At 30.8% G+C, this 24,704-nt stretch overlaps 1 protein-coding gene across 1 annotated transcript in view; it reads left to right on the top strand.

The window, feature by feature from the left end:
• The window catches only part of LOC129223393 (putative polypeptide N-acetylgalactosaminyltransferase 9), a 134,004-nt gene that overhangs the window by 96,875 nt on the left and 12,425 nt on the right, over window positions 1-24,704 (top strand). The window contains exons 3-7 of the mRNA XM_054857984.1: window positions 724-888; window positions 3,472-3,685; window positions 19,504-19,621; window positions 20,840-21,025; window positions 22,690-22,818. Of these exons, the coding sequence (XP_054713959.1) occupies window positions 724-888; window positions 3,472-3,685; window positions 19,504-19,621; window positions 20,840-21,025; window positions 22,690-22,818 (812 nt within the window). The remainder of the gene's footprint in view (window positions 1-723; window positions 889-3,471; window positions 3,686-19,503; window positions 19,622-20,839; window positions 21,026-22,689; window positions 22,819-24,704) is intronic.

Below are 24,704 nucleotides of genomic sequence, written 5' to 3'. Positions count from 1 at the left end.
AGCTCATTACATACAATTATTCACAATAAATGAATACATAATAATAACTTGGTACAAATGATATAATTCAGCGTGCATTCCATAAAAAAACAGATAAAACATAGATTTGACCCAATTACAATCAGTCTTCTAAAACCAACCGACATTAGTTAAAACTCGTTTAGTGCTAAAAAAAATATTGCGAATCAAAAGTTTAATGAACCCAATAGTAATCACCAAATGTTTAATTTATATTTCTATAGATGCAATTAATATACGTTTTTTGTAATTTACATTTATTTAAATTCTTTTCTAGCTGGATCTTCACAATTTTACTATTTCTAAATGATAGTCAAAATAGTTTTGTAGAGTATGTTCAATACGAGTTGAAATCGTCGTCATATTGTTAATGAAGCTACCAATATCTGCTAGTTGACTGTCCCTAAGTGCTAATAAATATCGCAATACTGAAAAAACTATTTTCGCTTAGTAGGAAAATTATAAACACAACGTTTATCACCTATTTTCAACTAAAATTTAAAACTATTTTTTCATTGTCTACTTTTATTTTCTTTTTTTAAGGACTTTTACAAAACCTAATTAGCTGAAAGGTATTAAATTATTTAAATCCAAAACACTCTTTATCTTCGGTTTTCAAATCTTGTTTCTCTAAAGTTGGACTATTAATGCTTAGTTGTTTATGTTTCCAAGAAGAAACCCAAAATGTTATTCTCTGTTTTTCAGCTCACCTTGGACGTCAACTGGACGATTACATCACGCATCTTCCTAAAGTAAAAGTCGTTCGGGCACGAAAACGGGAAGGTTTAATTCGAGCACGTCTCCTTGGGGCATCAGTGGCGCAGGCACCAGTCCTTACATATTTGGATTCTCATTGCGAGTGTGCACCAGGTAAGCAATCTGGAAATATTTTCATGTAAGTCAAGTGCATAATTGAGAAAATAATATTAGTGAATGATCTGATATCAAGTCCGTCCGATAATCAAATCATCAGCAATCGAACGAATATCTTAAACGACATACAGTCGAAGAAACAATTTGATTGTTAGAATAATGGGAGCCATTTTAGTGATCTCAGATTAAGTATGATCTTATCAATTGTTTTTTGTTTTATTGCAAATATCACGATTGCCATTTTCCTCAAGGTAGCTACTGGTTGTCATAATAAAGCATGAAACAGGGGTCAAGAAATGAAGAGAGTTCTCCTTTTGGCACCTTTTAGGTCATGAGTAAAAGGTAAATCACATATCAGCTCAACTAATTTTTGAAAAACTTAACCATTGCTAAAGTACCTTTAAAAAAGCTGAAAAGAAGATCCTTCTTCTTTGGTCACGTATTTTTGGTCAAAAAGAGTTTTTTTTGTTCTAACTGCTTATAAGTAATTCGAATGCTGAGTCACGTGTTGGTTTAATCTGCTAACACCACTAATCATGTAGTAAAAACTTACAATGCAATTCACATAACACAGATAAACTATAGCATTGGGGTAAACTTGATCAAAAAATAAAAGAAAAAATATGCCATGAGAACCACTGAACTTGCAATACTTGTAGGTGGCTTCACCTCTATCTAATATGCAGTCTTATTTCGCTCTTTCACGACTGCAAGCGGGCCATTCCACCGTCACGTGCAGGACAAAAAAAATACTCTCAAATTTCATTACCATTTCGTCATATCTCTTAATATTTTAATAAAACAGGGGTAAGCAATTTTTTTAATCTTTACATTTGATATAAAGATACTCCTGACAAAATTATATTTTTACTAAACAATTTTGTTACTCAAAAAAAAAAAAAAAAAACAATATTTACAAACGTCACGTGAGGGACATCCAAAGTGAACCTCTGGTAATTTGCTTATAAATAGGCTTATATTTTTGCTCTATTAATACAGCAATGACGACATAAATTGTAAATTTTGAAAGCTATGGTTTCAACATAAAGGAAACATATCTCATTAATTTAGAAATAATTATTTAAACCATTGAAAAAAATATGTATATGTTCATTTCATTTTGTCCCGCACGTGACGGTTCCTATATTTCATAAAAAAGAAATAATTTTTGAAGAAAGTTTTGGCTTAAAAAGTCACATACATGCTTTTGTGATTTCTTAAGCAACGATATTTTGTTCATCATCCTTTCAAATTATTATTTTTTATGAATAATAGGAAGCGTCACAAGCGGGACAAAATTACCGTTTTCCGTAGAATGACCCAAGCACTACTTAGGCTGATTTCTTAAATGAAACGGGAAAAAAATACGTCACTGTTCTCAGCATTTATTATGACTCTTCTTGTATTTTTTAGAAGAGTTTCAACGAACCTCTCTTATCCCATAGGAGCTTGTAGTTGCTAAAGTCCTCTAATTGTTCTTAGTACTATAATGGACTACGATAGCTGCAAATACTTCCCCGCCTCTCTTACGCTACTTATAAGAAATGCTAGTTTGTGGAGCGTATACTGGAGGCTTAAAAGCGATAAACTTCTCAGAAAGTGCTGAACGTGTGTCACCTCTTGACACACAAAAGTTGTAGGTTGACATACAAAAATTTGTAGTTGTAGGACAAAATGTTCTGTGTTGCCTACACAAAAGTTGTAGGCAAAAGTTGTTGGCAAGTTCTGATAACTTTTAGATTTAAGAACTCACATTGAAAATGAAGAATATGAGATGGGAGAGATTTAGCTAACGGGCTGAGATTCCAGTGACATAAAAAAATTTTACCGTTAAGTTACTAAATGTTAACACAGCAGAAGTACAAAGGTCGACATCAAGAAATTTTGTCTGAAACGCCATTTGTAAAACATTTTAAACTAAATGCAAACCGCAACTTTAAAACTTTGTTGATAGCTAGAAAAAATAGTAGGAGAAACTCATTTGTTTAAAGACAAGAAATGGAAATAGCATCCCAGGATGATATTGCTATATAGTTTGGTTTTAAAAAGCTTTGTACTGAAATCCTACTTACAGTTTGAACTTTGAACGTTGTTCGATGTTCTTTTATATCTTATGCGAACTGTATATTCTACAACGTAAAAACAAATGTGTTTATTTAACAAGTCGAAAATCATTATAAAAAAAATCAATTCAACTACATAAACAGACAACCTGAAACTTTACCCAACCAATCAACTGGTTAAAAAATAATGAAGAACAGTTTTTATATCACTGAGGCAAGTGTGCACTTCTCTCTTCACGCACACTGCCAATGCGTCCTCTGCTTTACTTTATACAAGGGATTTTTAACACACTTGTTTTCAAAACTTTAAACTTACTTCTTAGATACCTTTGTTTCTTATTGCCTGGATGATAAATAATGATTACAATAAATGCAAAACTCGATTGAAAACACTTAAAAGCTATTTTATGATACATAATATATTAGGATAGGAAATGGAACATGTTTGCTTATTACAAAAGAGTAGCATTATGAACTATGGTTCTGAATCTTACAGTATTCTTAATTATATTACCAGGTTGGTTAGAGCCTTTGCTGCAGCGCATTGCTAATAATTGGACTACAGTGGTGTGTCCAGTCATAGACGTAATCAATGACGATACCTTCGAGTTTCACTACAGGGATTCGGACGGTATCAACGTTGGTGGTTTTGATTGGAACCTACAGTTCAATTGGCACGCAATACCAGAGAGAGAAAAGAAACGAAGAACCCATTCGTGGGATCCTGTTTGGTAAGTACGGAAAATGTTTTAAATTAAGAAGCATGTAAAGCCGTTTGCATTTCAGCAGTGCATATCTAAAATCCTTTATGAAGAATGATTACATCCCCTCCCCCACCCCTAATTCATCATTATATCAAACAAAAAACAGAATTCCATAGATAACTACCCAGCTAAAGTTTTTTAAAGTAAAATTATAGTAAACAGTACACGTATTTAAAAAAAAATATTTTAAGTGAACCAGAGTTTGAAACGAATAAATATGTTTGATACGGTTAAAACAGTACGAGGTATAGGAAACCATGTCAATCATTTTGGAAAAACTTTTGTTAAAAGTTAAGATGTATACTTGCATTTCTTGAGCTTATGAGACAAATTTGCTTTTAGAAGAGTGTAAGATATTTTTACTTATATCAATAATTGACTTTGCACCAATTTATATTTTGTGTAACACGATTTTAAACAAAGAAAGTGTTCTCGATTTTTCCTTAAAATACTTTATTTTAATCTAAGGATTATGTATTCAATATTCAAATATTTTAATTATTTAAACTGGGAATAAATATAAGCAGTAAATAGAAAGGTGTGAGAAAACGCTTCAAAATTTTCTCCTATCCAAAATTGATATTTTTCATAAATATTTTTTTACTGTAAGAGGTTAATACTGTTTTGATTGCTTGTTTCACTCATACCATACTTTTTCTTATCAAAATAAATATTTTTTATTTCAAAAAGTGTCCGTGGAATGAAATTTACTTCAAACTAGTAAAATAGTAATTAAGATTTTACAAAATATTTTAATTTTCTTCTCCTTACTTTTCTCGTTAGAAATTTTTATTGTATTTTACATGGAGTGAAGGAATTAAAAATTTAAACCAGTTAATGGTATGTCATAGCAATATCAGTTTCTTATATTAAAGAGGAAATATCGCAACATAAATTTCTTTCTTTCTATAGGAATGAATTTGTTTTAATAAAATATCGCTATAAACGATGCATTATTAACCGGAAACATTATTTTCCAAAGAAGCATAGTTAAAGTTTGATTTCATGGATTAAAACCGTATATAATGTGTATAATGCAATAAAATGCATAATTTATTGCATTTAAACTTATTAACACAATTTTGAAAATGTTACTTTAAATGTCTTCCATGAAAGTTTAGATCATATATACATTTTTTTTTTTGCATGAAAAACGAAATGTAGCTTTAAACTAGATAATTCTGTAAATGGAATTTAACAAGGTTTTAACGCACAAAATTAGCAGATTACTGTATACAGAATGTTGGAGTAATACTTCGTTGATTTCCATTTAATTATCTGCACAAAGGTATTTATTTATTTCTTAGATGATTCTGGATTATTGAAAACGTGTTTTATTAAAACTTTGATGTAGCAATCTCATCTGCATTCAAAACAAAAATATTCCCATTGTTTCTATTTGTCTCCCACTGCGCTTCAACTCGAGTTAGTACACTGCAACAAATTCTTGCAAGTCATTTGTTGAAAAAGAAATAAGCTATCAATTGTTAAGTTGGTTACAACGAATCTTGCAAAAATTAAGATCTTCAGACATCAAGTACAAGTCTGCAGCGAATTCAGCTCTAAACTGAAAAGCTTCCATATGTTAAACGTATTGAAAAAAAAAAGCGAGTACTTTAAAAGCGCGGCTGGGTTGCTTTACATAATTTTAAAAGACAATACTTGACTTCAACATCAAATGGATGCATTTTTCTAAGAAATAGAAATTTTACTAACAAGATATCGTGTCATTAGAAATAATAATAACAAAATATTCTACAACTAAGCTTTAATGTAAAAACTTCTTGTCGTGAAACTTTATCTTAGTTACTGAAGCTATAAAAATTTAAGTTGTTGAAATTGCGACGAGGTTCCTATTTCAAAATTTTATAGTAACTATTGACAACCTCATCTCCTGGAATACACGTGGAAACTAATCTCCGAGGAAGGAAAAGTTACCTCTGACACGCTTGGTGAGTACTTTTTCAAAGGGAAATTAATTCGTGAGTGAAAAAATCCCAGCTTTTATTGGCAGAGAAATTTATTCCCACGCGACAAAGTAAAGCATGAAAATGAAAAATGACGCTATTTTAACTTTTAAAAATATTTTTTGGATGCTCCTGACACATTGTTATGAACTCTGCATACTTCAATGTCATGAGATTTTCCACTGCAATGCTCTCGTAATGTTTCTTTTAAAATTAATGGATCTGCAGCAACAATGAATGTCAGTATTCAGAGAAATGAAGAAAAATTGATAAACAGTTTTGTTTTCTAAGATGAGTAAATATTTGTTTGTTATTTTTTTTTTGTATCATATTTCGGGAAATATCACACATATGCAAAGGTGTTTCAAAAATTTAAATATATATGCTTGATTTCTGCGATTTTTCGAAGAAATCTACAATTTTGCAATAAAATACTAGTAGTTTCACTAAGTGCGTGTGTGGATTAGGTTGAGGTTTTTAAGACTGTATTTAGCTTTTCCCATTATGGTTAACTAGTCGACCCGTGCGGAACTCCGCACTGTGCTTCGAATCTTTTCATAAGGCATTTCGCTCTTTAAAAATTTCAAAGGAAGAATATTATGAAGAAGAACCGAAAAAAGTAAGCGCAGAAGAGAACGCTTGTAATTTAAAGACATCAGTAACAAAACCTCGTTAAATACACTACGTTGTGATAATTTGATCATCGCTTACCTTTTGGTTGTACGTATTTTCAATGCAAACATTAATATCATTAAAAGTGTGACTGAATAGTGACTCGTGAAAAAGCAATAATTGTGCAGGTGAAAAAACAGGTTGTGGCAAATACAGTCCTGCCCATGTGAACATCTGACGGGAAAAAAAAGAAACATTAAAGAGATATTTATTGGCACGGATTCGAATTGGCGCCATTCAGATTAACACCCCGACACCCAAACAAACCTAGCAATTGCGCCTTCCTTTTCGAAAGCTATTCATTGAAGGAATGCGTAGTAAAAAACAGCAAAAAAGTTTTTTGCCGAAAAAAAAAAGATCATGCTTCTATGTTTTGTCATTAACCAGCATGCAACGATTTAAAATTATTCGTAAAGCATGGAATTTGAATAAAGAATGACGAAGATCTCATGTAGCGGTTGAAACAAACATTCTAGAGAAGTAATAAATTAGATTGAACATTAATTGATTGAATATTGAACTATTTCATATAGAAGGTTGCTTTAACCGTTACGGCTTAAATGTCCGCACATATTTCTCTTTTAATCGAACACTTAAAATTCAAAACCAAAACCAGTTGAACTGAGTCCGTTTTTTAAGTGTAATTTTTCGAACGTAGACAAAAAAAAAAAAAAAAAAATCAGCAGAAAGCAGAGGAGTAGAAAATTATTTCTTATTAATGAAGTTGATAATAATTTTAATGTTTTATATTTTATTCGCGCGAATAAAAAATTAAATGTTTACTGGGTGAAACTCGTAGTTTTAATTTGGCGTAGTATTTTTTCATTTGTACAAAAGGTCGAACACTGCTATTAGAAACATCTACATTTCAGAATACAATGAAAATGTTTTTCTGCACAAAAAGGATTTAATTGAGGTAAATCTAATACTTTTTTATGCTTACATTATGCTGAGTGGTCTGAATGGAGTCAAAGCTTAAAAAAAGGAAGAACACCCTTCGATTAACAGTCAACTTATCCGAATGATAACTGTAGCTTGCATAAAGGAGTGGAAACACCAAGTAGCATTCCCATAGCATTTATTTTATCACGTGTGTTATCTGCGGTATGCTATGAGTACATGTAATGTGTAATATTAATCAAAATTTGCTATTATGTCGGACAGCTCGAGCTTGCCCGAAGTTCAGTTAGTTTATAGCTGAACGCTCTACCGAAAAAAAACTTATCAATTTAACCGAACAACTAAGTCCAGTGCTTTTAAGCTTTATTAAACAAAAAAAAAAAGAAAGAAAAAAAAAAGAAAGAAAGAACACACACACACGTACACAGTTTTTTTTTTTCTTGCCGAAAGTGACGTAAAAAATTGGAAAATTGTATTAGAACTTTGCTTTAAAAAAAAAAAAATCTGCATAAGAACTTCAGGCTGCATCAAGGTTTCGAAACAGCAAGGGGCGTTTCCGAAAACTTGATTTTTTGACCGTAAGTGTATTTTTCTTCATTAGCCAGCCTGGTAAGTTTTCAAATGAGAGTGGAATAATACATAAGATAAGATATTGAAGAGAAATGTTTTTATTTTTGAAAATTTTTACAATTTGTTACCGCAGGCTGCTTGAATCGTTATGACTTAGATGGCAGCACTTGTTCATCATTCAACAGCACGGTTAAAATACAAAATAATTTGAACTAAGCTCTTTTTTAAGCGTAGCTTTTCGAATGCAGTAAAAATGTGATAGGCTATTTGTTTTTTACAAAAAGAAGAAAAAAATGTAGTTTACCCTTCAAATTAAGGTAGTAATTTTTTTTTTATTTGTACAAAGAGTCAAAAACTCATTAGAAGAATCTATATTTCAGTATACGATTTATTATTTTTTTCTGAACAAAAAACAATTCCATTGCAGTCTGAAATCTTAAACCTGATGCTTATATTTTCGCTTACATAATGCTTTAATTTTCTTACTGGAGCCAAAACTTTAAAACAAAAAAAAAAAAAAACCTTACAATTTAGAAGTAATTTAGCACAATATTACATCAGGTTTTCATAACAGCAAGGAGCGTTTCCTTTTCATTTATTCAATCCCCTCATTTTTGTTATTAACTCTATTCAGTGTTCATGTAATGCACGATATTTCTCTAATTTTTTTGATGCAGATTGTCTCGACGTGGGCCCGAACACGCATTCTCCCGGTTACCAGTCGAACGCTCTGCCGATCAAGCTATTCAGCTCTGTCGGTCTTCGTGCAAGTTAAAGTTATAAATTTAACCGAAAACCTCATTCTGGTTCTTTAAAACAGTTTTTTTGGCAGAAAAAACAATTTTTAGACCGTGGGTCTATTTTTCGTCAGTAGCCAGCACGATAAGCTTTAAAATAAGGTGTAAATCAAAGAAATCGATCAAGAATTGAGGAAAATCTCGCGTAAAAACTAAAAACAGGCTACAGAAATAATATATAAGGATTAAACCTGCATGTAAACAAATCGGGTTTCGATATTTCCTGAATTCACATTATGATTTACCATAAAAATAATTCCTAAGAGTGGAAATATTTCTTAAAACATTATTCATGTGTTAAAAGCATTCAATCAATTTTTTCATGTGCATTTTTTATGCATAAAGATTGATTGATAGATAACTATATTGAAGTTAACTAATTGTTTTTCAAAATTCAATATTACGTAATGATGCATTAAAACACATTGCTTTAAAATTTAGAGATTAAGTTGTAATTTAAGCCTATCGTTGTATTGGTCTTATAAAAAAAAATATACTTGAAATTACACAAGAGAGTAAAACGTATTATGCTAAATTTTAGTACATACAGTTTACAGTTTCTTTTAAAAAACAACTATTTTAATATAAGTATGATTTAAGATAATTATTTAGGAGAGTTTTCAAATATCAAAATGTCTAGCATTAAAATTTTAAACTTTAATTTTCTCTCAGGAATTTTTAACTGGAATATTTTGTAAGATTTATGTGCTAAAAGAAAATCAAACGAACGAAAACAGACAATAAATATTTATGATATATGATCAGACACACATTTCTATGATGGGGAAAATATTTCATACATTTTCCCATTTTAAACTATGTATCAGTGAAAGAACAATTCAAGGAGACATTGATGAATAGAGGTCTTTCCGTTTCTGAATTTTCTTTATACAAGTGTGACCTGGGATTTACGTTTTTAGAGTGTTTCATGAATCATATTTTCTTTTGATGCTTTTGCCTTAATATCCTTTTGCATTTTGTCTAAATTTTATGGTTCAAGAGTAAAATGATCTATTCTTTAGCTAGTCGTATTATCTTTAAAAATACGTCGATGTTACATTACATGAAGACATTTTGACATGTGCTATTCTAAAGCAGGGTAATGTTCATCCGAAATATAAAAAATTGTTAATATGAAAACCCTCATACGTGCCTAAAAAGAAGTAGGCAAATTAGTCAATTTACATATTGATGCACCACAGTTCTCCATCATTAAAAATTTAATAACAATTAACAGATGAGCAAGTAATTAGTTACAGACACTAAAATGTTTCCAAACTTGGGAGAAAATTGTGAAGCATGCCTTATAATGAGTTAGTTCTGCATTATTAAATCCTACATTAAACTTTATATCATTTACAGTACGAGTTTATGAGAAGAATATCGAAAGCAAATATCAGACATTTAATCCTGTTTTTTCCACTTTCCTTTGCTATTCAGATGTGTTGAAATACAGTTTTGGCTTAGAAAAGTACAGCGTAAATGTAAAAGATATACTCAACAAAAAGGAAGTAACAACGTATTATACGATTTCCGGTGTTGTTTGTAAAGAATTCACAACTGAACTGACACACAAAGCCAACCATGTGGTTTTTTGAGCCTTTATTTGCTTCAAAATCAACATTGTTTATTTATTTTTATTTTTCAAATAAATCTCTAGTACCTTAATAAATTTTGAAAGCTTTATGATCTATAACGATTTTGCAATATCTGAACTCTGAAAGAAAAAAAGTGCTTATAAATGTACAAGCCCTGCTTTTAATCCCCAAAGATCAAAGAAATATTCCAGAGCTGACCATAGATCATATCGCGAATTACGCATTCTTCTTGTGTGTCTGCGCAAATAAGAAAATCCTCACATTATTTGTTCTCGAAATGTGTATCCGAAATTAAGCTTTCACAACAAACTCTGCACTGCGCTGGAACTAAATTTATATGCAGTACATAAACCTTTAAGAACTGGTTAAAATTTCTTCCATCTCCTTGATGTACCGATGTCTTATCAAAAAATGCATCTTGTACATTTTCCTTTTCTCTTACTGTGTTCTCCTGAAATAGCAATTCCTTTCGACGTTGATGAATGGAGACCTTTTTCAGGAGATTTCTTCCACCAGAACGTGCAGTCCCGGATTTACGTGCCTCACAGATTGCCTCTCTTGTTTTGCCTCGCTTTGATCTGTTTTTCCCTTCAGATTCTTTATTTATTTTTGCGCTCTACTTTTGCTCTTAAATAGAAATGTATTGCTGTGCTGATTTTCCCGGGCTGTGTGGAGTTAATTAAAGAGCGCTGTCCGTACTTTGAGTCTATCTTAAGCTTAGGGATCTGATTTAGAAGAAGAGTAGATATAACTTGGATTTTGTGAAGCAATAACACTTATTTAACATGAATGATAATTTAAAACTAAGAAAAAGAAGACTTTTACTACGGGGCAATTTTAATGTTAGTTCATCAATGCAATACGTTTTCGAGCTTTCCTTGCGAAATTAAGAATTTTACGATATAGGAACAATATTAAATGAAAATTTTAAATTTATACATACGGTGAAAATTTTAAAATTGTATTCAATTAAAAAATGGTTTGCCGAATGGAATTTGTTAGTTTAGACGTTTTTTAAAGGTAATAATGCAGATGTTCTTAAAGGATATTACTTAAAAGAATACAGTTGGCTCTCTGTTTAACGAAGCTCTATTTAACGACTTTCTCTACTTAAAGACGACTTTTCACGGTCTCGGATGCTCCATTGTAGTTTTAAAAGCATTCTATTTAAGGATGCATTCTATTATACTCAAAGACGATTTTTTGTGATCCCTTGAAAGTCGTTAAAATGAGAGACAACTGTATATACGTCAAGGGGGAAAATTCTTCGGACCCTCTCCCCCTTGCCATAAAAAGATAACTAAAACTTAAGAAGCATTTAATTATACATATTTTTTAATTTACTTTTTTGTTGCTTTGTTTTAAACTGAAAAACTTTGTAGACTAACATATCAAAATTAAATTCAAAAAAACATTATTTTTGCTCGCTTGAATAAAGATATTTCAAGAATACAGTTCTATCTCAATTGTAACTCATTTCCCATCCTAAAATTTGCAATATATAAATAAAACTCTCATTTTAACTGAATGAAAAAATAGCGGAGGGGTGATAATGCTTTTTTGGGGCTCATATAAGCGAGTCAAGTGGTCCCATAGTTGGCTGTTCATTAATTCTACTAGAAGAAGTGGCGCTTAATTTTAGTTGTATCAATTGTTCTTTAAAGAAAAATTCTTTGAAAACTGTTTTTAAAGACTTTTATGAAAATTATGACAGTATTATAAAATTATGTGATTATTATCAAAAACTATACTATACTATTCGCTATACGCTATTATTATGTACTATATGCATTTTATATCATAACTATGCCTGAATATGTATCCATTGAAGGACATTATTTGCTTTGCATATTTTGAAATACATAAATTCAACTTCAGTTAAAATGGATAAAAAGGGCGAAGCAAATGTAGCATTTCTTTTACCCAACTTGAATTCGCTTTTATTCCATACTTTGAAGCCCTCTTACTTCTTTGAAGCTTTGAATTAGAAATCTCATTTCCTGATAGAAATAGTCTTGCTATAAATTTGTCATTCATGACAAAGAAGAACCGAATTTACTTTCGAAAAGGACCACCGTAAAAACCAAATATTTCTATGTTTCACTGTAGATGCCTTGCAAGTGTTGTTATTACATATGCTCTTAATTTCCAGTTGTATAACTTGTTTTTGTTATTTGAAGAAAGAGTCTTCAAAAATGGGTGTAAAACAAATTTATGAAGATTATAACAGTATTATAAAAAGTTAGGCAATTCTTATCAAAAATTTCGATCTATTATTTACTACATCCTTTTGATTTTATAACTATTTGGATATGTACCCATTGCAGAATATGTGCTTCGCATATTTATAAAATGCATAAATTCAACTTCAGTTAAAATGGATAAAAAAGAGCAAAGCAAATGCAGCATTTCTTTTACCTAACCTGCATTCGCTTTTATCCCATACTTTGAAGCCCTGCATCCTAATAGAAATAGTCTTGCTATAAATTTGTCATTCATGACAAACCAGAACCGCATTTATTTTCGAAAAGGAGCCCCGTAAAAACCAAATATTTCTATGCTTCAGTGTAGATGCATACCTCTTGGCAAAGTATTGCTATTTTCATAGCTTCGCTGGAGGAGCAGATCAGCGTTTTATGCGGTTTATAAAACATTGGACTGATTGCACGAACTGAAAATATAAAACTATACGAAAGTATTTTGTTTCAGATGTTTACTTTTGGAGATCCACATATTAATGATCCGATACTCTCGAAGCATAAAATAGCTGAAAGAAACTGTGGTTGAGATTTTTTATGGAGCGCATAGCTTTAAAAAAATAATATTTTCCAGCGGAGTAAAAGTTTATCGTCTAGCTGCATAGCAAGTAACCGGGAGCAGCTTCTGAAGCTGCTTTCAGGAAATAAATTTGTTGTTTTCAGCTTAGCTACATGCATTTCATGATCCATGTACAATTACGTTTCCTTGATATTTTAATATATGTTATACCTCCTAAATTAAGTAGTATTTTGAAACTCTCACGTTTCAACGCACCTCCGTAATAGAAGATTTTTTCAAACTAAAAATCTAAAAATAGCTGTAACTCTCGACGCAAACTTGTTCAGTTATATTTATTAAGAAATATAATCAGAGCGTTATTAACATGCAATAGTACCTTAGTATTATTAATTAGTAACTCCAAAATAGCGCATTAGGGACTGCAAAGTGAAACATTATTTCCATAGGAAAATAAGTACGTTGTTCCCTCCAAATTTTTATTTTTTATTAATCAAAAATATACATTATAATTTCAGTCAAAATAAAATGTATTTTAACTAGTAATTAACAAAAAAAATGTTGAAACGAAAAATAACTGGCGATTTGTAAAGCATTTTTCTACCAAAATGAAACTCATGATTTTTTATACAAAAAATCTACCAAAATATTTTAGATCATTTTCTTTCTTTGCGCATCATATAACAACAAATAATATCGCATTTTGGTTTTTGCATAAATTTAGAGCCTATTTCCTTTTTTGATTAGAATCTTTAATGAACTGTACCAATGGCATTATTCTTAGACACTCGTTTCTCATGTTGATCCATATTCACCAGTTTTGACATTATTCTTCGTAATCCCTATGCTGATGAGATATTTGTTGTTATGTGTTTTAGAGTTAATATCCGACTCATCCAATTTTTTGTCGCATGATTTATAAAACATGACAGCGTTTTTTTTTTTTTTTTTTTTTTCAAATCTTGCAATGATGAATAAACGACTAATAATAGACATTCACTACTTAAAGTTCAGGGTTAGCATAAAAGAATAACCTAGTTTTAAAAATTTATATTTCATAAACTATTACACTTACCCCTCTAAAGGTACATAAAAATGAAGATAAACTGTTAAAAAATTTTCGAACGTAAGTAATTACTTAAACCTGTACGTTCCGCACTAGCGCAGTCAGATATTCCTTCCGGAAGATGTTTTTTGGTCACAACAGTCCTTGCAAGTGTATTAACTACTGAAGTAGAATTGGGAACAATGTTTAACCAAAACTTCGGAGGGGGGGCGGAGAAACACCACTCAGAAGCTAACTAACCCACTGCGCTGCGCCACTGATGTTTCGCAGCGCTGGATTGGCCGTGTAGGTGATGATGATTTACCCTTTATGCGTTAGCCAGCCAGATCCCCAAACCAAGCCCTACGTGATTTCTTATTTCTCTTGTTTTGCGATTTTTCGTCAGAGTCTGTTTATACACCACGATTGCCAACAGTGCAAGAACTGAAAGATCTCATATGTGTAGCATTACGAAAAGATGACTGTGAAACACTCCAAAATCTATATTATAGATGTGTGTCGCGTTACAAAAGGCACAAACATTGAACATTTGCAAGTGAGAAAAAAAAAAACTTTCACTACTGATCTTTATTTTTATGTATCATGTGAAATTCTAAGTATAATAGCTTATGAAATATAAATTTTCAGAAGGGATATTCTTCTATGCTAACCCTGTACTAACCGTATCTTAGTAGTGTCAGCACTAAATGAAGTCCACTAAGTGAACCATTATAGTATTTTAAAAAATTAATTACTATTTATGGAAATGTAAAAGATTACATTAATCCCTTTGTAACACTGAAATAATGAAGATCAGACAATAAGGATTTAGTCAGGCAACAAAGCAAACATTTGACTTTGAGAGCACCAACCACAACACGCACGAAACAAAATAACAAACATCTCACAGTGGACAAGTCTTTATAAAATGAAGTATTTCTTTAAGTGTGTATGCCCTTTAAATTGCTTTTCAGCAGTTTTAATTTTCGCAATTTTTTTTTTTTTTTTTTTTGGTGTCACTATAAGTTTATTGTTAGCGTGGCACGGTATTTACGTGGCACATATATGTGTTGATGGATTTTATACAATACGGCGACTGCATATTCTGATACAGTACTGATAACATAAGGAAACACAAGTGATACGTTTATTTTTATTCGAAATATTTCACCCTGAAGAAGCTTTACATGTGTCTGTTTTCAGAAAGAAAACTGCTTCTTTATTACTTTGAGAATTTTTTTTTTTTTCTTTTTTTTTTTTTTTTGAGCATTCACTTTAAAGACAACAACAATTAAATTATCAACCACATCAAAATCTAACCAGCTGATCATTTTGTTTTGTGGAATTCGGTACAACTGCTGCTTCTCCATTTTGAAAATTTTACTGATTAGTTTCAACAATTTTCTTCAAAACCTCCACATAATATATTCAAACTACCTGGGCTTCAGAGTCGGAGTCGCACTGATTTTGGGACAAATGAATTGTACTCGGAGCGGGGAGTTTAAAGTTTTAAGTTCCACGAGTCTTACTCTGTCATTTTCCATCAATGTTCGCAACTTTGCCAGAGCTTGTGGAGTCAAAGTCGTGCAGATTTTGGGGTAAAGTGACAGTCGAATTATCTAGAATTCCCACAGTCGGTCATTTTCCCTCTGACTTCTTAGCTGTTTAAATTACCATTTTATTGGCATTAAATATTTTTTTTCTAACAGCGTTCATTAAATAAATATTAAAATTATGAATTACATACGGAAATAAATGCAATTTTCAGTACCAAATAGGAAATTGATGGTTTTGTAAGTACCTCATTAACAAGCCAATAAATAAATAAATAAATAAATAACTCGAAGAGATTCAAAGTGTGAGAGAGAGAGAGAGCTGTGTAAAAACTAATATGGTCTCTTGCAAAATGCTTTTAATAAATTAAATTCTAGTTTCTTTTTTTTTTGGGGGGGGGGGGGGTGTTAAGCTAATAAAATTTAGATTAATAATAGATTCAAAGAGTTAAATGAAAAATGATCAGAAATGATTTTTGCTGAAATATGAATTAAATGAAACAAAAATTGCAATTGTAACAGCAAATTGTTAGAAAAAGCTGCAGGTAACTGTGAAATAGTGTTTTAAACACACTGTAAAAAACGTTATGAGTTACACATTAAGCAAATGGCAGCGATATTTATACCAAATGAGCCCGATTAGAAATGAATGAAAGAAGCACATTATAAAGAATTGAAACAACAAAAAGCAAACAGAAATCGAAGCACAGAAAATTCTGAAAACAAGTTTCAATCAATTTTTAAAACAGAATCAAAATACTAGAATAAAATCGAGTACTGGAAAAATCATTGACTAGACAATGATAGGTTTTTCAAATAAAATAAGCTAATCGTAATTTAAATTTATAGACATTAGTTAATTTTACAGAAGGAGAGCAACCGAAACAATGACCAGAAGTCCAACTACTTATTTCGACAATGAAGTGTGATAAGTAGTAAGTCCCTTTCCTTGTACCCATATGTATATGTCCCCTTTATTTCATAGGTATGTGAGGCATGTCGCCAGGAAAATGATAGGAAAATGTAGTCCCATGTCTGGTGGACGGAAAATGGAGATTTCATGCAAAGATTTTTCAGAAACAAGACGTTCTCAGTACATTCCCCAGATTTGAATTAACTTTCATATTCAAGTATATTCTTGTAAACTCAGACGCAAGACTTTCCAGTTGGGAGTTTCGTGCTTCCCTTAGGATGTAACTTCTTGAAACAAGTTTTTACTTGCTTTTGGAATACAATTTCCTCTTGTGAGAGAATATGAGGACTTGCCTTAATGATTTTTCCCTTTTCATCTGAGGGAATTTTATTTCCCGAACGGAAAGTATATTCTTTAAAAACGAGTGAAGTTCGATTCTTGCTGCGTTATTTAAAAAGGAAGATTGAGATTTTCTTTAAGAAAGGTCAGAAAAAATGTCAGAATTATTTATGTTTAAAACCATCTGAATAAAATATGGACTCAAAGTTTCTCCTGGAGGTGGAATTCAAAATTATGCTTATATAGAATGTAAATTTTCTCCCGCCCAGAATATAAAATCAGAGTTCGTTACTTCATGAAAACGGGCTTTAAAATTACATTTGAATGTTAAACGAACTTTTTTTCTGCAGTATATATATATATATATATATATATATATATATATATATATATATATATATATATATATATATATATATATATATATATTAAAAACATTATCATCCAATTCAAATAACATTCAGCTTAAAGTAATGTAAAAAAAATAGTACTAGTATAAAACGAACAAGTCATGATAGTCTCAAAAGGTATTGAATTACAAAGGGAAGAGCCACCAGTACTGGTATAATGTAAAACTTAAGTTCATGGAAAACACACACATAGACACACACACACACACACACAAATCACTTATTCATTAAAAAAGAGCTTCTTGTAACAATGAAACACTTATGCATAATAACTCTTAATTTTTGTGTTATTTTTTTTCCACTTATTTTAACTCAAAGATATTGATATAAGTCTTACTGCAGAATGTCTTCTGAGTACAATCTAACAGTATTTTGTGTATGCGTTGAAATAATGGAGTAATAGTCTTTCAAAAATGTTTTTCATGATTATATTTGAATTAAAAAGAAATTAAAACAAAAAAAGTAAGATTTTTAATTATATTTTAAAGAAAAACATCAAAAGCTGTTTAAACCAATTAAGATGCTGTTAAAATTTCTCTACCTCCAAAAGTGTCAGTACAAATATTTATAAAGTTTAATGAAATGGTGCTTATTAAGGCTATCTAAAGTTTCTAAATTAGAGAACGGAATTAAAGAGAATTTTCTAAATTATTAAGGAAACCTTAGTGCAATTCGAAAAAAGAAATCTTAAAGCTATAGTTTTTCCCCTTTTTTAATAGCGGTTCTTCTTGAGCTTGGAATTTAGGATTTAGTTAATGATTTTTCTACCTCAGAATCGATTTGTATTTTAGCAAAACAAATGTTCATTACTTATCATAGAATCGTCCTATTTAAAACGAACTATATTCCTCTAATTCCATTAACATTCTAAACAAATGGAAAAATGTTATATTGCATTCAATTTCTAATTATTCCTCAAATTTCCCCTTGCAATTTAAATTACTGAATCTGAACATTTTACTTTACATTTTTATATAAGTATATAAGGAGTAGAAAACAAATAATTATGAATAGAACAATAGTTTATAACTATGTTTTCCTTTAACTTAAGGAATAATAGCAATTAGAGTTTTGACCAGCTTTTAATTACTGTCTATGTTCACACGTTTTCGTTAAGAATGATCAATTTGATTTCCATTCATAACTTAAAAAAAGCTTAAAAACTATCCTTTCCCATATTGGTTATAAGAGTCAGCGAATGTAAATGAGATTTGAAACATAAATATTTAAAATTTTGTGCTTCATAGAATGAAAAAAAAAAAGAAACAATAATGGTATAAATAAATAAATTAATAATTCAAAACAGTTAAGATATAGTGAACAAAATACAATGTTATTTATTTTTTCGCAAAAGAGAAAAATATTTTGAAAGGATAAGAGTACTTAGATCTCATACCACTGTACTACTTCCTTGGAGTTCGTATTATCTGGAAATTACACACACCGGAACAAATTTATCAGATCCCGTTAAAGGTTTTTTAAACTGTACGCAAGAATATGTCCAAATAGAATAATATTTTTTCTTGATTCTCATATAAAAACATGTCGAAAATTTTGAATAAGAAAAAGATACTCAATTTTCTACTGCTATAATGTTAAAAAAAATGTTCACCTTTAAATTTTTAAAATTATATTGCTATTTTACGTAATGCAGTCACTAAATAAGTATGATAACAAATTTCAGAGCCAAACTTTAATATATATATATATATATATATATATATATATATATATATATATATATATATATATATATATATATATATATATATATATATATATATATATATATATATATGTATAGTTAAAGTTTTAAAATACTCAATCATACTTAATTGTAAACCTCTTTTATAAATTTAAATTAACTAATGATAAATGAGCAAAATCGTGTTCTATTTTTCACCTTAACAAACTATATACAATTTAAAAAGAAAAGAAGGGTGAGGAGACTCCGCGCCAACCAGATTAAATCTAGATATAGAAACACGTTTTCATAAAGAGTACTTTTTTCGTAATATTTAAATCTTTTTTTTAACCTTAAAGCCGTAAATATTCACTGCGAGAAAACATAAAAAGGTAATCTTAATGAACAAATTTTTTTCTCAGAATTGATTTTTCATTCATAAAATTAATCCTCATAAGCAACGTGCTTTTTTATGAAGTCAAAGAACTCGATTTTTCTACGTTCTCTAGGAAAGGGAAAAAAGTTGTGATTAAGAATTATTTCATTTCATTGATTTCTTCAGGTCTCCCACAATGGCCGGCGGACTCTTTTCTATAGACAAGAAGTTTTTCGAAAGGCTGGGCACCTACGATAGTGGATTCGATATATGGGGCGGGGAGAACTTGGAACTCTCTTTCAAGGTAAGTAAAAATCCATGTTTCTTGTATTTTCTCCCACTTCCGATGATATTTATTTCGCTGAAGGTCTTAGATATATTGATTGATAGCCGGTACTTATTTTCTTTTTGCTTCCTTGTTTGCTGTTTCTTAGTTGTTAGGTACGGCTAGAAGTTTGCTGCTCAGTAGTGTACATTGATCTATTCCGACTGCATACGTGCTAACAAATCATAGGTTGTTAGTACTTGTTTCTTGAGAAGAATGGGCTTTTTACAAACAAGGAATCTTTGTGCTGAATTTGGTGGATAAACATCGTTCTTCTTTCACAGACGCTTTATTTCCTTTTATTTATTATTTACTGTTTTTTTAACTCCACTTTTCATGCCAAAATAAAGAAATAGGACATTCAACGTTGTTAGGATTACTAACAATAAAATACAATGCTTGTTTGTCTGCCTGTTGCATATAAGTATATTTCGCTCTAAAGAAGTGATCAATTCCTCCTGTGCGTTTGATTGTTTTTGTCTTTTTTTCCATCTGAGAATAGTCTGAGTCGGCGAATAATTTTTCAAGCACTATACTATCAGTACTGAATGTGTCATGCCGTGTCATCTGTCATTTTCATTTGAATTTTGCACTTTATGAAGCAAATTAATAAAGTCACCTGAGAAGTGAAAACGTATACCGACCTTAAAACTGAAACGAGGGAGGGGAAATCAAACAAAATTTATATACTTGTAAATCACACCAAAAAGAGAAAATAAATGTTCTCTAAACCACATCAATACAACTTTTTAAATGTTTTTAACATTAAGTTTGAAGATGACACAAAATTGTACAAGACAAATTTATGTACTGTGCTTTGAAGTATTTAGAAATCAAAACTTAAACCCCAGTTTCCAATATAGTACCTTCCTTAGTTAGATTAATTTCACAGACCGTACGTTGCTAAACACAAAGTTACATAGCGCCAACAACTCTACGTTCCTTAAAATTTTACGCTGACTTTCAAACTAATCTTTGAATTTAGTCTTGGAACCTTTCAGAAAAGAAATTTATCTTTTACAGTTTATGCGAATTTACACTTAAATGCAAGATCGATAAGTGTTATTCTTCCATTCTGTTTTAAAGTTTGTTTTCTCTAGAGGATAAAAATATATGTAGCAAATTAAGTTTAACAGACGGGCATAAAATTGCGGAAGTATTCCATTCTTCACCTAAATGCATTATTGATGTTTCTAGACATGGATGTGTGGAGGGACTCTGGAAATCGTTCCTTGCTCTCACGTGGGGCACATTTTCCGGAAAAGAAGCCCTTACAAGTGGAGATCGGGGGTTAATGTCCTGAGGAGAAATTCTGTTCGATTGGCGGAAGTTTGGTTGGACGACTACAAGAAATATTATTACCAAAGGATAGGTAATGACTTGGTGAGTTTAAGTTTGAATATATATCAATGAAGTTTTTTTTTTGTAAGGAATGCTAAACCACTTAAAAGTGGGTTGATCGCGCAGCTGTAAGTCAAACAATGTTATTTTCATTTAGAAAATACATCGAATCAATTATTAAAAAATTTTAAAGGTATTATTTGTTGCATATAGCCATCCAATGAAATTTTATCTTTAAGAACAATACTAAACTTTTCAAAGAAGGGTATTAAGAGTGCTGATGTACAGGGTGTCCTGAAAAAGACAGACTGTTTTCAAAAATTCAAAACCGGAGAACGGTTAATGATGAAAAACAAGTTCTTGCAGAAAATTCATGTGGTGGACCCTAAATTTTTTCCCTCAGAGTTCAAAATTTTAGTTCAAAATTGTTTCAATATATGCCGCTGCGCATAGTAAGCCGGTAACACAAAAAATAATTGAAATTCTCCGATTTTTCCCCCGATTGCGATATGGGATTACAGCCGACGATTGTTTGAAACTATTGTTTCTTTTTTCTTGATTTACGGTTTTATTATCTGCAGCGCCATCTATTGGTATAATTTTCAACTAAAATTTGGAATACAGGGGGACAACATTTATGACCCACCACATGAGTTTTCTGCAAGATTTTTTTTTTTTTTAATCATTTATCGTTTTCCTGTTATACATTTTTAAAAACAGTCAGTCTTTCTCAGGACACCCTGTAAGTAAAGCATTTTTTTGTACATTAAGATAAAAAATCCAATCGGTTATTACAAAAGTATTGTCTGCTACATATATTGTTCTACACGAGTTAGACTTTGTTTCTCCCTTTGTTAAATTGATGCATGACGCACAATTTTTCCTTTTCAAAAAGTCATCAAGTGAAAATTCTTATTAAAAAAGAGAAAGATTTCAACTTTCCATTAAAATACATGTTATTGTTCTAGCCAAAACAGCTCTGATTTCATTCGTATTCCAGTTCAGTAAATTAAACCTAGAGTTACACTAGGTGTCATTTTGACCCTAAGCACACTTTTTTCCCCTAACTGATCTTCTGCATTTTCATAAAATGTTTAATCTTTCCTTGACTTTTCCTAAATAATCGTGCTGGGTAGTAATAAAAAGATTTTTAGAAAATTATATTTTGTATAAATCGGAACCAAATCTAGACTGCAGATAACCGCTACTGTCTGACTATGGATTGTATGATTGTATGGAAAGACAAACATCCGTTTTACAGCCGAAAATGGACGAATCTATCATTTTTTTAGCGATGCCAGCTTTTGCAGAAGCAGAGTCTCATTCAAATGAGCGGAATACCCGCATCAAATTTTTACTTTTCCCCCTCATTCAGATAGATTCGTCTTATCTGGACGTTTGAAAATTCCATACAATCCGTGGTTGGACAGTACGGTTTTTAACTGAGTATTGCTGCTAAAACTTTTTCTCACTTTTAAGTATACATAGATAATTCAGAAGAAGATATTTATAACATTTAATTCGAGAAATGGAAAAACAAATAATAGGTTTCCTAAATATTGTTACTTTTGTACAATAACTAAACTCGTATACGAACTTGATATTCCTCAGATTCAGTTTTTTTTTTTTTTTTTTTTTTGTGCTTTAAATGAATTGTGATTTTTTTCCGTTGGAAGTTATGTGTAATTTACTTTGATGTCTTTTAGGGAGATTTTGGAGACATATCTTCTAGGGTAGAACTAAGAAATAGTTTACAGTGTAAATCCTTTGAATGGTATCTAAAGAATATTTATCCAGAGCTTTTCATCCCTGGAGAAGCGTTGGCGTCTGGAGAGGTAAGCTGTTAAAAATACAATAATAAATTAAGGTAAGGTTCCCAATCATCGCCCACTTGAATTAAGTTGCTACCCGACGGTATAAATATTTCGAAAACAAGTATGAAATTGGACCACAATTTGCTGTGATATTATATGGATGATGCATAAATGCAGTAAAATGCAGTCATGCAGTAAAATGTTGATATCATCAGTATGTTGCACTCGTTGGTAAAAAGAAGCTAAACAATAAAATTTTGCAGTTTCTGAAAAGATGTCCTTAATATCGCCTACATAGAAAGTGTAAGAAAATAAAAAGAAAAACAAGTATTAATTTACTTAAAATACACCGCCAGCTCAGTTATTCCATCCGATGACTGCAGTTTCGTGCTTTTTAGCACTCATCAGCCCGGAATAGGAATCACTTTAGCTGGAGGCGAAAAATCTCTTAAGGCAGCCAAGAGAGCCAAACAAACTGGTAGGTAATGCAGAATTAGCAAACCAGATGAGCGACCGCAGCAATGGTGCGGTTCAACTCAAAGATTGATGGCAAAACCAACTTTCTTTAACTTTCTACAAAATAAGTATTAATTTACGTTTACATAGGGTTCGTTGATTTAAATCAGCTTCATTTAAATAAAATGATTAAAAAAAAAATCATCGATTTAAATCAATTGATTTGAATCAAGTGATTTTTTTTAACAAAACCATTAATTCAGTTTATTTTATTTTTATAAATTAATTTTGCATGTTAAGAATGCATTGCTCTAAAGTTAACTATATTGCGTTACACTATCTTAACTTCAACAGGCAAAGCTACATAGATCAATCTTTCTGCGTGTGTAACAACAGATTTTAACTCTTGCAATTTTGCTTTTACTCTAAAATTTCAGTTAAGAACAAAATAAAAATTAGCAGTTTTTCTTGTACACCATGACTAACATAGTCAAGAAAAGTAATTGTTCAACATATTATTTTGCGCTAAAAAGATACACGATGATGGAAACCTTATCTTAAAGCAAAACATAAAACAAAATCACATCTTATCTAAGCATTATAAAGTATTTATAAATCTTTAAAAAATATTGAATAGTTAGAGAACTTAATTTTAAAAATTAGCTGAGTTGATTCATCTATTGTATGAAACATATTATGTTTATAAATGTAAAGTACTTAATATCTACAAATTTGGACATTAAAAAAAAACCTTGGTTTCTCATATATTATACCTTTTGTACAGACCTTTTGTTGAGGCTAATCTTATTATCCGAACGAAATGAACTATGCAATGGCTTTCTCTTTCTTGTATTTCTTTTCTTAAAAGTTTGATCAAGGATTGGCTTGTCAAAAGGAATCCATCTTATGCACTAGCGCAGCCAAAAAAACCTTCTGTTTTTTTTTTTGCAAAACAAAAAATCTTCTTTAGGAGGTTTTTTGGTTAAAATAAATACATTCTGGAGGAGGTTTTTTTGACCAAAGATACCTTCTGGAGAAGGTTTTTTGGTAAAAAGAAAATACCTTCTGGAGGAGGTTTTTTGACCAAAGGTACCTCCTGGATGGGGTTTTTTGACCAAAGATATCTCCTGGATGGGGTTTTTTGATCAAAAATACCTCCTGGAGGAGGTTTTTTTATGTTTAATTTTGACTTTCATATGTTTAAACTACTGCATTAGAATACGCATTTATGTTAAAATAACGCCACTGGGGGGTGTTTTCACACCCCCAACCTCCCCCCCCCCATATGCTGTGCCACTGATCTCATACTTCTATTTTTTTTTTCGATGGTATGTTTATAGAACTGTTGAACATAGCTGCTGATCCATCCTTAGAATTTGATGTAGAGGATAAGGGATATTGATTGATATTAAAAGGAGCAAATCTGTTAGATGATGCTGAGGATTTTTGCC

The sequence above is a fragment of the Uloborus diversus genome, chromosome 5 (assembly GCF_026930045.1).
Source record: "Uloborus diversus isolate 005 chromosome 5, Udiv.v.3.1, whole genome shotgun sequence".
Taxonomy (NCBI): domain Eukaryota; kingdom Metazoa; phylum Arthropoda; class Arachnida; order Araneae; family Uloboridae; genus Uloborus; species Uloborus diversus.
This window is presented reverse-complemented; position numbering and strand designations above follow the sequence as displayed.